The sequence below is a fragment of the Antedon bifida genome, chromosome 4 (assembly GCF_963402885.1).
Source record: "Antedon bifida chromosome 4, ecAntBifi1.1, whole genome shotgun sequence".
In the NCBI taxonomy this organism is placed as follows: Eukaryota; Metazoa; Echinodermata; class Crinoidea; order Comatulida; family Antedonidae; genus Antedon; species Antedon bifida.
In genome coordinates, this window is record NC_136229.1 from 24,082,125 (window position 1) to 24,096,151 (window position 14,027).

Sequence of the window (14,027 nt, forward strand, 5' to 3'; positions counted from 1 at the left end):
CAAATTGCGCACAAGATAATATAATAATATATTGATTGGAAGAACTTCTGTTTAAATAATGACCAAAAGTACTCACAAATTGATACAAGATTTCAGTCAATGATCCAATGTTTATTATGCATTTACAATAAACATATTTAAACCGTTCAAAGTTAAGCTGAACATTGAATACATTTATTTCTGTATCACAGATATAAAACAAATCAACACACTAACAGTACTCCAATATTAATTATAATATGCACATCCTCATATTATCATTCAGTGCGAAAAAATTACAGTATATCATAATTATTTTTAAAATATTAAATCCACCAAATGATTCCACCAAGGGATTAAGATAAAACAAGGCCTTTACTGTTTCGGTGGTTATGGACACGTTCTATAGGAACCATTCACATCTACTACAGAGCTATGGTTTAGTACCACAATATGGAATCCACCTGCTGCAACACTAACCCAACCTCAATACGAAAACTCAACACAAGGATACAAAAGTCATTATGTAACCATTGTTGATATCCGAATACCAATTATATCGGTTAAATTTGTAACAAAATCATAAATTAATCAATTATAAATAATTGACTCTAATTAAAATGTGAATTCGATTAATGATACGAAACAATAACTCCGTTCCATCGGTCTGAACATACCCTAGAGTGGGTGCTAAAGTAAAAAGTCTAAAAATAAACTTTTTCATAGAGGAAATTTAGATTAACTGACTTTTTACCACAACGCCTCACTGTGAGCGATAGAAATCATTGGCATATAACAGTTTTTTTGGGGACCCTTACTTCATCTAATCACACAACATTTAGGTACCATACAATATTTTCAATAGATTGCCAAACACATTTGTTTTAGTTATACTTTGTCTTCAATTCTTCAACTTTTTGTATATATTCTGTTTCAGCCTCTTCCTTTGACTTTCCTGTAAAAAAAAGTTTTACAAAAACTAGTTCCAAAACACGCTAGATTTTTAACTAAGGAGAAAGGCCAGGGATATATACATCACCATGTCTTCAATATGCATGCCAAAATTTTAAAAAGGTCCTCCATGGTGTCATTAGATAAGGAATACAAAACTGATCATTTTATTATCCATTACACCCATATCAAAAACTGCATAGTTACATTAGCAATAAAATAAGTCAAGTGACCAATAAAGGTCACATAGGTCACAAAGGTCTGATAATAATACTCATAAAGAATATCTCATAAAGGTGGTCTCTTCCCACCCAACATATCCTACATACACCAAAACCCAAAAAATACCTTTGAGTGCATTCCATGCATCCCACTTGGCTTTTCCTGTAAAGTCTATCATTCCAGGGCGAGCTACAATGAAAAAAAAAGCCATAATAAATGGGTATTTAAGTAACTTTACTTGCCTTGCACTACTCAACCAAAATGACATTACCAACTTAAATACTTTCTCCTCTTTGGAAACACATGGTGTACCATAAACATGGTAAACCTCACTTTACTTTAGTGCAATCCTTTAACAATAATGCAATCAACAGTGGCGTAACGCAGGTTTAGGAACCCTAAGTGGCCTCAGGCAATTTTATCCTTTTCAACATATTTTAATGCCTGGTTTTCACTGCTCAGGGTCTCATAAACTCTGGGTTTAGCCAGTAAGCGCTCATTGCCATTACCGAACTCACAATCAACCAAAATTAACAAAAGATAATAATGAATACAGTACAAGCTGTATTGATACAAGTCAATACAAGGTTAATTAACAGCAAATTATTGATGATGGCAAACAAACAAAAAAAGCCAATAAATTCATTAGTGCATGGCGTCTAGAAAATAGATGATTATGGCCTTTGGCCTTCAGTTTAGAGCACAGTGCAATAGTCCATGAATATTATTCTGTTAGCACGACGAGAGTAAGACTTACCAGATTAGTAGTACTAGTAGGGTCATGTCAAGTTATACAAACAACAAGCTTATGTAGGCTTGACAAATATTTGTTCCTTCACTTATGATTGATTATGAAGTTCATTTTGATTGATAACATTATGGTTCAAAGCAACCTAAATGTTGTACAAATAAAGACTGTTCTCAATCTCCAATATTTATCTAAATACACATACATAGATCCGTAAAGAAGGGCTGGACTTACTAGTGTTTGTGTCACCAACTGTTGCTTGTTTGTACAGGGCGTATATCGCTAGCTTTTCCTGATCTGTTGGGGATTGCTTTAGTTGCTTAACTTCTTCAGCCGCTTTCACAAATGCTTCCTAATGCAAATAAAATTATGATATCATTACTGTGCATGTTTTGATGTAATTGTATTGTATGGAATAAACAACAAAAAATAAAAGTATTAAAAAATATTAATTTTACTATTAAAACTTATTGCAACATTTTATTTTAATTTTTAAGGGCTAGAGGTTAGAAGTCATATTAATTCATATCATCTAAAACAGCCACTTACTAGTAACTAACTAGGCCTACTTTAAAAATAATGCAATTACTACTAATAAACAATAATATACTAGGCATAGGCTAACAAACTTTAATCAGCCAGTGGATCATCAGTGTGTGCTCCGAAGCCAGTCCAGTCCATCCGGTCGGCATCATCATGCACACTTACCGCGCCTACTCTAGCAAGTCTGGGCCTAGCCTAGCTAGGCCTATTCTAAATTAAAGAAGGGTAGAGTAGTCTCCTTACTATTCATTAGACTGTCCTACTCTTATACTAAGACACACGTTTATACGTAAAACACTTGCTGAATTGCTTACTTACAGACATTTTTAAATCTTAAGGATAAACTTTAACACCGTTGCAAAACGAAAGAAACGTGTCTTTTCACACAAGCTCACCACAAAAAAAGGACAACAAAAGATACTTTTTGTGTGTGGCGATATGCTTGAATGCTTATCCAGGGACGTGACGCGTAAAGGTGCGCCAGGGTCATAGGTTGATAGGAGTGGCTAAAGTGTGATGATTGATGTCGCACAAAATAGAATAAATCATCATGAAACGATAAAGAGTGGCGTCTATCTATAAAAAAAGCCACTATTGTAGTTTCATTGTCCAATTTCACAAACAAGAAACGGAGGTAGCTTTCTCCTCATGATACATGCAGTTGGAAAGCCAGTGTGTAGCACGTGTCGCGTACCGAGTGACGATGGAGCGGCGCTATACATCTTTTTTTGAGTAAACTGCGCGTCGCCAATCTGAATGGCCGGATGATCGGCGTCTTCTTCGAAGCGCGCGAAACTTGAACGCACAGAACAGAATGCGCTTTTGCGTTGTAAAAATCTTCTTTTCGAAATTATTTTGAAAAAATAATGCTACTTGCCTTTTACTTTATACAGTAGGGGAAGGCTAGAATCAAGCAACCCAAATAAAAGAAAATAACAAGCGTAAGTTTTTAAGTACATAGAGTTTTACGCTAGGCCTATACCTAGGCCTAGGCCTAATAATAGGGCTAGGTATCATATTAAGTCAATTAATTTATCAAATTTGAAATAATTTAAGTCAAATTAAGGAAAGGCCTATAGGACCTAGGCCCTAGTCCTACAGTATCAGTAGGCCTATGCCTATAGCCTAGCAAGGATGCCTAGCCTAGGCTAGGCCTAGAGGGTGAACTAAAATCAGCCTAGGCCTAGTCTATTCTTATTAAATTTTAGTACCACTAGGCCTAGGCCTATGCCTAGGCTAGTATGCCTACATTCTTAAGAATGTTAAATATGTTACTCGAATCTTTACTTTATCTTTAAACTAAATTTTAAATAATTGTAGGCAATTATATATAACTGGATGTACAAAAGCAGAATACTACCCCTTTTCTTGCTACTCCTGGTTGCACTCTGTGCAAGTCATGTCACACTACCCATCAATGAAAATGGCAAGAACATCACAGCCAGAGTTTGTCCGGAGAGTTGTGTATGTTTTACTGAAGACCATGCAGTGTGCAAAAGTATCTACAAGGAGGGTAGGCCGATCTCTGAACAAATAAACACTTTGTAAGTATAGGCCTATAGCCCTAGTACTGATCACACTTACTTATCGTACATGACCTTAATAGTAAATTAGACAGAACAAAGCTTGATTCCCACTTGGATGCAACGACCAATCACACACGACAAGAGTTCGGATGTCACGTCGTGATTGGCCAACTTGTTGCGCGCGCTTACACCCTTCTTTTGTTACGTCCACAAGAAGTGGGAACCATTTGTCAGGTATATAGTAGGCCTACTAAAGATTTGTGGTCTTTCGTTATAGCATATTTTGCTTTGCAAACTTACTGCATAATTAATGCAGCAAACAAATCTTTTTAAATATCAAGCAAAATAGTAAGTCTCTATTAACACGACTACTACGACGGGTTACCATTGTACTTGTCGTGATTTCGGAGGCAACAATCGTACACCATGAACAGGCCTATGGAAAGCTCTCCAAATGATAGAAAACAGACTAAAATCATCGATTTACTTTATGGTGTACTGGGCAAACCGGTTCTTAATAAGAACTGAGCATTTATTGTATTATCATTGAATAATTAACATAAACTGTTTGTTTTGTTTTGCAGAGAACTGAACGGTCTATCTATAGTGCAGATAGGAGATTACTTAAAGAATGCTGACCACGTTAAACATCTTATGTAAGAAATAAACTATTTAAAAAATGCTACTGTAGAATCATTATCGTATTTATGTCGTAAAGATAGAGAAACATTCTGACATTGTCACCAACACAGTCAACTAGGGGTAACTATCCACATCACTAAGCCAAATAAAAAGGGGAAAAAACACATTCTGGAGTGTGTCAAGAAAATAACCAAAACATACGCCACGACTTAAATACGCTGTTCTTAATTAAGACATTGCACTGAGGCTAACCTTATAACATTATGATAAATGTTGTCACTTCACTACCCGTTTATATTGTTTCTTTCAGCATCAATCAAATTGAAAAAACCAACCAATCCAACTTACCCGAATCAACGTCTCTAACGTCCCTGGATAATCTTCGATCCATGTGAGTTGGGCTACTTTATTACGAATTAAATTAATTCAAATGTCAATGAAAATGATGGCCATGGCAATATTAAATTCATGTAGTGTTGTAAACATTTAAATTTTCTTTTTAACAGGACAGTAAAAGACGATTATTTAAACTATGGTACGGATGATACACTTGAGAAACTGTTGACAATTTACCCGCAACTTAAATACGTGTAAGTTGAAACATATCCCGATTTGGGCCGTTTTTAGCAGATAATCAGAAGTTCTGCTGTAGCTCCTCGATGCGAGCTGTAACGCATGCGTATAAGCTGACGCTTTCGATTCGCGCGAACAAACTCGCGTAGTGTAAAATAGGCTTATGCGAGTGACGTGACCAGTCGATCAAATACGTTGAATCGAGTCAAACAACAATCTTGTAATACTTGATCTTAAAGAAACACAACTTTTGCAAAACTCAGAACATAGTACATCATTTGTTAAAATACAAGAGCAAGTGTATACCAAGTTACACGCATCAGCACCAAACTAACATTTACAATCTTTTTTTCAGCTACCTCGATACTGAAGCAATGTACTGTGCCTGTGCCTCTCTAGAATTCTTCTCGAAGTTGACAAACGTTTTCAGCAGTCCATTCAAAGTCATGCAAGTTGTGAAGTGTGCTAGCAACCACCATGAATTGCTTCGACATAGTTACATAGAACTTAAGCAAATATGTGGTAAGGAATTCATATTATTATTATTTTGCCCACTATAGTCATCAATCAAGTACGGTACTGTAAATTATATTTTTTCTAACAAACCAAAATGGCAACATTTACATATCTGTAATTAATTGATGTAGTAATAACTAATAAAATCAGTTCTTGAAATACAATAATGCCATCACACCAAGTTTATGTTTTAGACGGCGATTCGACTTAATATTGGTTAATATATTTTGGCGCACTTGGCGTTTTATACATTAATAATAATATAGCTTATACCGATTTCACATCTGCATAAATAAAGTAACCAGCTTTGATCGTCCGATTTAATACACGTTTTCATGAACCGTGAAAAAGTTTGGGAGAAAGCATAGTTGAGCGGTATTTGATTAGTACTACGATTGGTTAATTACCCGGTTGCACGCGGAACGAAAAAACAGGCCTCTCGTCAGTGTTGTTTCTAAAATTGTCTTCACACTATGCAAATCTGGTTACAAGTTGTTACTTTTTGAAAGGGTATTAGAGTTTACAGACAAAATCGAATGGAATAATAGTAATAAAAGAAACACAATATATAGACTTGGGGCAGTGAAATTCTGTTTTAATCTCAAGTAATCTAACCTGCTTTTTTCTAGAATCACACCAAAAAGTTGATGAAAATAATCTGTCATACTCTGCCTCAGAAGCTGATGATACATCCAAAAGCAACAAGGAGGACAATACTTCTACTATTGAACTCATAATTACAAATTTAGATCGTCGACAAAAACGAGATGTTGCCTTAGATGACTTAGATTCTGAGCTTGATAATCGAAATAATGAATTAAAATCAGCAATTCAGAAGAGAGAAGCAAGGAAAGGAAAACGAAATAGGAAAGGAAAACGAAATAAGAAAGGAAAACGAAATAAGAAAGGAAAACGAAATAGGAAAGGAAAACGAAATAAGAAAGGAAAACGACAAGGAAGACGGAAAAAGGCAAAGAAGGGGATAGTAACCGAACAAAAGCCACTACTGGAAGAGAACAATGAAATTAAAACAGCTGGACAGACAGAAATGGTACTACCAGAAGAAAAGACAAGTAATGTTGAAGAAACAGAAACAAAAGTTGTGGAAAAAAATGTAAAGCCATCAAGAAAGAAAAAAAATAGACGGAAGAACAAAAATAAGAAAAGGAATAAAAAGCAGAGGAAAAGAAATAGAAAAGGTAAAAAATCAAAGAAAGCCAAAAAGATAGTAACAGAACAAACCAAGAACATAGAGGAGAGTAAGCCACTACCGGAAAACAACAATGAAATTAAAACAGCTGTAACAGAAGAAGCAGAAAACGGTGGCCAGACAGAAATGGTAGTACCAGAAGAAACGACAAGTAATGTTGAAGAAACAGAAACAAAAGTTGTGGAAGAAAATGCAAAGACATCAAGAAAGAAAAAAAATAGACGGAAGAACAAAAATAAGAAAAGGAACAAAAATAAGAAAAGGAACAAAAATAAGAAAAGGAACAAAAATAAGAAAAGGAATAAAAAGCAGAGGAAAAGAAATAGAAAAGGTAAAAAATCAAAGAAGGCCAAAAAGATAGTAACAGAACAAACCAAGAACATAGAGGAGGGTGAGCCACTACCGGAAAATAACAATGAAATTAAAACAGCTGTAACAGAAGAAGCAGAAAACGGTGGCCAGACAGAAATGGTATTACCAGAAGAAACGACAAGTAATGTTGAAGAAACAGAAACAAAAGTTGTGGAAGAAAATGTAAAGCCATCGAGAAAGAAAAAAAATAGACGGAAGAACAAAAATAAGAAAAGGAACAAAAATAAGAAAAGGAACAAAAATAAAAAAAGGAATAAAAAGCAGAGGAAAAGAAATAGAAAAGGTAAAAAATCAAAGAAGGCCAAAAAGATAGTAACAGAACAAACCAAGAACATAGAGGAGGGTGAGCCACTACCGGAAAATAACAATGAAATTAAAACAGCTGTAACAGAAGAAGCAGAAAACGGTGGCCAGACAGAAATGGTATTACCAGAAGAAACGACAAGTAATGTTGAGGAAACAGAAACAAAAGTTGTGGAAGAAAATGCAAAGACATCAGAGGAAACCGCAGAAGAACAAGACAATGTAGAAAAAGTAGATTTGGAATTACCACAAGAAAACGATCTAATAGAAACTCCTTCAATTGTTGAATCTTCTTTATTCGAGTCACCAACTGACTTAGATGTTGATAAGATAGGTGAGACAGAATCAGGAAATGAAGCTGAAGCACTGGTCTCTGCAGAAATTTCAGAAAAGGATCAGATTTCTGATATTAATGAAGATACTGCAGCAAATAAAATTGAGGCTTCCATACCAGAAGAAGAGCAAGTAATCATCAGTAAAGAAAGTAAGCTTCTTTGGTTTTTAATCTAATTTTTATCCGTATGAAAATGGTAAATCATACTTTTAGGATAGGTATTTCAAATCATAATCGAAATTTAATTTTTTAAATAGTGTTTGATGAGATGAAGCAATTACTCTCAGCAAGCAAGATTGACCTCCCGGTTGACATCAACGATCCATACGACCTTGGTTTACTTTTACGCCACCTACGACATCACTCTGACCTGTTAGCTAACATCGAGAATCCTGCAGTAAAGCAACGAGTGTTGGACGCTCTCAATGAGCAACCAGAAGGTATAAATTATAATTTTTTTTTATTTATATTTATTTTATATCATTATTTTATTTATACTTAAACAATAGAAAGCAAGTAGGAAACTGGAGAATTACATTCTATTAATATTAATATACTGTCATTTTATTTCATTTCAGGAGCCAATGAAGAATAAAGCAAATACCATAAACTCATCTCAAAAGCAGACAACTTCTTAAAATCTTTAAAATTATCAAATTTGTTCTGAATACTTTATTTTACATCTGTATCTATCACAAAATGAATATATAAAATTTATAGTTTAACATATTTTACATCTGTATCTATCACAAAATTAATATATAAAATTTATAGTTTAACAAAAACACTAATTGAAAGAAATTAAATAAAAACGTTTCCTTTCAAAATACTTCTTGTTTTATTCATCTTCTTTTTAGCTTTTTGTAAACAATTTCTGTACATTACATTATTTAATTTATTTACATTTTACATGCTAAAGTTTTTTATTTGATTGAGACCGAATGAAGATGGTAACTGTATGTTTTGGTGACTGCATACAAAATATAAATACACTATTAAATGCATTGAAGTAACATCACCTTTTTATAAACTTGGCAATGAAAAATCCTATTGTATCATTGTCCGAATTCCTGTGTGGAAATTCCTCAGGAATGTCTGCTGGATTGCAACGTTGTAACTTTTCAAGTTGCGAATAATCCAAGGAAGTTCCACGCATTCCAGGCCCAAATATTGATGGTGTCTAAAGTGGAAATAAAAACAATATCCCAGTGGTATAGTTATTATAATAATAGCAATAAGTGGGTTGTTACAATAGAAATAGTTATTATATACAATGATTCTGGTCAAACATTTCATACCAACAAGCCATATATAGACAGTACAGACAATTCCAATAAACTTAGAATCGCAATATATTTACAACCAACAAGAAGAAACAAACGTTATCATTATAATGGTATGAACGAATGGATATGAATACAATTGATATGAATCCATCAAGCAGTGAGAAAAACATTATCAGCCTAACATATGAAAAATATTACTATTAGTATTATTTTAATACCAATAATTACTAACCTGATTTTCCAAAGTTAGGTTAGAAAAGGTCTTCAAAGCCCATTCAACTAAGCCTTCGTTTTCAGCAAGGGTCAATGTACATGTGCTATACACTAATACACCGTTGCTCTTTAAAAGTTTCTCAGCCTGTAAAGACAATAACTTATTAGGAGGTTTTCGCCAAAAATGTAAAGCACTATCTACACTATCAAAATTTATGTGACAAAATGTGATGTGCCCTGGACACGATATATCACTACCATATTTGGGCATATCACTACCATATTTGGGCACATTTTTTTAAGACAGAGCTTATATCCATTTGCATAGTTTTTGTATAATACTTATTTGACTGCGTTGTGCACGTTTATTACAATTATGATAGGTGGTGATGCGCAGTTTGTCTGCTTTGTGGATGCAAGATTTCTCTTCTGCACATGTGTACAAAGGATAATTTACTGGGAATTTTATCTCTTACAATTTACTAATCTATCACTTACCATAGCAAAAAGTTTACGTTGATACGATGGATAAGATTTGAGCTCTGGAAGTGTGAACTTGCTGTGAAGAATTGGCCGTTGTCCCAAAGCACTGCATGGGGTGTCTAGAAGAATGCGATCAAACGATGCCGCAGCAAACGGAGGCTTATCAAAGGCTAATAATATACAAAATAGTAATGTTATTATTGTTTACTATTGATAGTTAGTATTGTACAATTTGAAAATAAATTATTTAATTAGACTGTACTATCTTTTAAGAAGCTTAAGCTTGGTTCTCACTAGAACGCAACTGATGGACGTAAACGCAATGCAAGCGTGTTGACCAATGACAAGCGACAGTTCATATGATCCATCGCTTGTGATTGGTCAACTCACTTACATTGCGTTACATCCTTGTGTTGTGTCTATAGTGTGCGAACCAGGCATTACTGACCAACAGTCACATCAGGTTCTGCATTGCAGGCTTTTGTGCTGTCAAATGCAAATGTCTTGACACATTTCAAGCCAAATCTGTTTACATTATCTGTTATCTTGCTAATTTTACGTGATGATTTCTCTAGTGCGAAGAGTACCCCCTCATCTTTCATTAAGGTAGCAATATGAACAGTCTTGCCACCTAAAATAAAAGAAATTATTGAGAAATTTGAAACTTTATAAATCATATCTTGTCTTCTTTAATTGCAATGAATCCTGGGGTCTTTTTAACACATCCAGGGACCCCTCTAAAAGGAGCTAAGCTAGGTGTCCTAAAAATATGTAGCTTCTGGACTGCATGAATGTTGGTGTTCGTTCTAAAACATCCAGGGAGCCAAGAAACAGCTTGTATACATATACTCCCAGGGTAGCCTTTAAAAGGAGCTAAGCTAGGTGTCTTAAAAATAACAACCCACAAATGTATTGTAAAATGTAACAGTTATACAATACATAAGATATCTCTTTGTTCAGCAGTTCCGCTTCGTCTGTCCATACACACAACCTACGGTATTTCTTTGTGATTGTAGCTAATGATATTAAATAATCTTACCTTATAATAAGTTAATATTTCCTTCAACGTACTCTATTCCTTTCAGTGCTAAAACACTGAATGTGTATTGAATGAAACCGGCCTTGATGCAGCTGTAGGCCTAATTAATGCCAAGTAATAACGTTTTCACTAATCAAATATTAACAATAACGTTTTACAATTATCTCAGGGTAGGCCACCAAGATATAAATCCAATTGCAAAGGTTCAAATCCGCCTGCATCTTAACCACGTCCGTGATATAACGCGATACCCTACTAAAATAACTTCACCGGTCTATTTATAATATTTTAAAAGCATGTAGCTGCTGATTGACTGCATGCATTTTGGTGTTCTTTTTAAAACATCCAGGGAGCCAATAAACAGCTTGTACTGTATATACCAGGGTAGCCTCTAAAATGAGCTAAGCTAGGTGTAGCTGATGACTGCATGACTTTATATTCCTTTTATCCATCAAAACAAAATGACACTCTCACCTGGAGCTGCACACATGTCAAGGACCGTGTCCCCTGGTTGAGGATTTAAAACATGGCTAACAACTATTGATGGTAGGTTTTGAAGAAACATGTGATTTGGTAAAACATTGTTCAGTGAAGGTGAGTCATAAATACCCTCGGACATCTGCACCGCAACACCACTATAAATAGGTTTTTTCAAATAAATGTTTAAAAAATAAACTAGTTATTATTGCGAAAAATATCCTTGGAATTTATAACTTTTTTTTTTTAGTTCTGGGATTTAAATTTGTAAGATTGAACAATAAGTAAAATTTGTGAACAATTGTAGACACATTTCTCTCATACAGACCTTTTGGCCTCAACAAACACGTCAGCCCGACTCATGACTGCTATTCCGTTACCGATAAAAACCTTTCCTCCTTGGTATGGCTTTGTTGCTCCACGTCGACATTTGTCATCCAGGTCTGCATGGACTGAAACTACATCACCTTTTTGGATGCCTATAAAAATAAGTAGTATTAGTTAGTGGTCACCCGTCCAATGGATGGGGAACCATCTAGTTAGTGAATTTGTGATGACCTAACTGCAACCCAATTGTGACGTAGGAGAACATGGCATTTGACAAAAATTTGCTATCCTGATGTAGCTGAATAGAAAATTCTTAACACTGACAGTGGGATTATTGGTCTAGCGGTTTAGAGGAGATACGATCTACGCAAAACATTCTCTGAACCTTTGTCATGAAATGCTAGTGGCAGGAATAGCACAGCAGCATGTCATTTGAGGTGTTGGAGTGCAATCACTCACCTAACACATTATCATACTCGAGGTGTGACATTTACAGAATACTTAAATTTCTACACACTATATACAAACAGCACACCTGAATATGCACACAATTTTGAAAAGAGACTTACATACTCCTACTAAACACTACTCCCTAAACACATGTGCACACTTCTTCCTTGTGTATAAACACAACCTCGTTGTTGCATACACACTTCATTGCAATTTACAAGAGGCTTCCCTACAAAAAAAAATCAAGCTTACTTGAATCAGCACCCATGACACCAGCAGCAAAGATGTCTGCTCCTCGCATAATGGCCGTCGCACAGATCAAGTCTACAACGACTTCTTTCTTTGCTGGTGTCAAGTCTGCATGCCCACAGCTACTTGGTATAAGAAGAACATCTGGTATAAGAGGATGTTCTAAGATGTCAGGTGCTGGGTAGCTCTTTTGCTCATATTGCTAAAGATAAAAAAAAACAACAACAAAATGGGTTACAATTCTAATCATAATCCTCAAGTGTAAATTAAATTCAATTGAATGGAACCATTTGAACTTTGAAAGAAAATTCTGAATTTGGGATAGTTTCTGATTTTTAGGGAGTATATTTTTATTAGGGAGCTTCCGTTTTCCTCGATATCTAGGTACTAGAGGTTACGGTATGCCATGTTAAATTCATAGGACAGGGATATGCTTCCTCAAATGGTGGTTTTAAGGTCCAGATAACAATTGTTGCAAATCGATAGTTCCTTATTGTATTTAGTGAAAACAATTTGCTTTACCATAAACTACAAATTCTGTTTGATAACAACAGACTAACCTTCTTCAAGACATCTTGTAATAATTCTTTAACTTCTAAAATTGAGTACTTAAGGGTATTTACACGAACTACAGTCACAGAAGGAGGGATTTTTAAATTTGAGAGCAACTTTTTAAATCTTTTCTGGCAACCTGTTTCTTTATAATGCTTTTTGACCTACAATAATAGAAAAAGAAAACATTTCTTATTTTTGTAAATAACACAATGACAATTAAAACTATCAATATCTTTCTGGTGAGTTGTTTTCACAGCGTTATTAAAATATTACATTACACTGTGACAAACTATCCATGTAACAATTTGTTCCATTTCTTTGTATGTATGAACCAGGGTTTAACTTATGATATGACCAAAATATCCAGAGATTATTTTCACCTCTTCATTGCAGAAATCGTTCTCAAGATGTTGCATCACTTCTGGTGTAAAAAGCATCTTTTAATTCTCATTAAAAATGATGGGTGAAAATTGTTTGGTTCCACACCACCATGTACCACAGCATTTAACGTCTGTAAAAAAGTACTCTTAATTACTTAGTTAGCCTAGAAAGTAGTAAATAATTATAATACAACAATAATAGGCCTACCTAGTATAAATTTACCATTATTATTTTTTATATAAATATAGACGAATATAGTCAATACTGATTTTAGCAAATAAATAACATTAATACTAATAGGGTGGGCAAAGGTTAATTTCGCTACCGAAAGACTTTGACTCCATCTAGCTAGCTAGGCCTATCAACAATAGCCAAGGCCTACTACTACACCCTCTCGCTCGGCTCGTCGGTCACGACCCAACGCCCGGCTAGGCCGACCCGACGATGATGCCAAAAACTATACTACTGTACTATTAACGTCTAGTGGCTAACCTTATTATTTTATTCTTTATTACCTACTAATTATTGACCTGGTTAAAACGTATATTACAGGTAGGTCTCTAGCTAGACAACGATCTTTGTAAAATAAATTTCTACCGACCACCGACATGTGGTATGTGCATTCATGCGTGCAAAACATGACAAACT

The 14,027-nt window shown here is 34.7% G+C and overlaps 3 protein-coding genes across 4 annotated transcripts; 1 reads left to right on the forward strand and 2 right to left on the reverse strand.

The window, feature by feature from the left end:
* Positions 1-90: 90 nt before the first annotated feature.
* Positions 91-2,896, reverse strand: LOC144839644 (acyl-CoA-binding protein-like). The gene is made up of 4 exons (XM_078695094.1): positions 2,762-2,896; positions 2,135-2,252; positions 1,279-1,341; positions 91-934 (listed from the first exon to the last, which is right to left on the reverse strand). Exons 1-4 carry the CDS (start codon positions 2,765-2,767, stop codon positions 864-866), a joined length of 258 nt encoding a protein of 85 aa, XP_078551220.1. The 5' UTR covers positions 2,768-2,896; the 3' UTR covers positions 91-863.
* Positions 2,897-3,294: 398 nt separating this feature from the next.
* LOC144839271 (uncharacterized) lies at positions 3,295-8,646 on the forward strand. Its single transcript, XM_078694587.1, has 10 exons — positions 3,295-3,384; positions 3,764-3,987; positions 4,554-4,625; positions 4,922-5,002; positions 5,118-5,201; positions 5,540-5,706; positions 6,330-7,671; positions 7,762-8,069; positions 8,177-8,359; positions 8,498-8,646. Exons 2-10 carry the CDS (start codon positions 3,782-3,784, stop codon positions 8,512-8,514), a joined length of 2,460 nt encoding a protein of 819 aa, XP_078550713.1. The 5' UTR covers positions 3,295-3,384; positions 3,764-3,781; the 3' UTR covers positions 8,515-8,646.
* On the reverse strand, positions 8,640-13,991 carry LOC144839560 (tRNA (cytosine(72)-C(5))-methyltransferase NSUN6-like). Of its 2 annotated transcripts, none has more exons than XM_078694980.1 (10): positions 13,895-13,991; positions 13,379-13,509; positions 13,004-13,159; positions 12,447-12,645; positions 11,746-11,896; positions 11,415-11,575; positions 10,350-10,532; positions 9,917-10,071; positions 9,438-9,563; positions 8,640-9,099 (listed from the first exon to the last, which is right to left on the reverse strand). In XM_078694980.1, exons 2-10 carry the CDS (start codon positions 13,433-13,435, stop codon positions 8,935-8,937), a joined length of 1,353 nt encoding a protein of 450 aa, XP_078551106.1. In that variant the 5' UTR covers positions 13,436-13,509; positions 13,895-13,991; the 3' UTR covers positions 8,640-8,934. The 2 variants fall into 2 exon arrangements, with proteins under 2 accessions (XP_078551106.1, XP_078551107.1); XM_078694981.1 differs by having other exon boundaries at positions 13,872-13,934.
* Between the last annotated feature and the right edge of the window lie 36 nt (positions 13,992-14,027).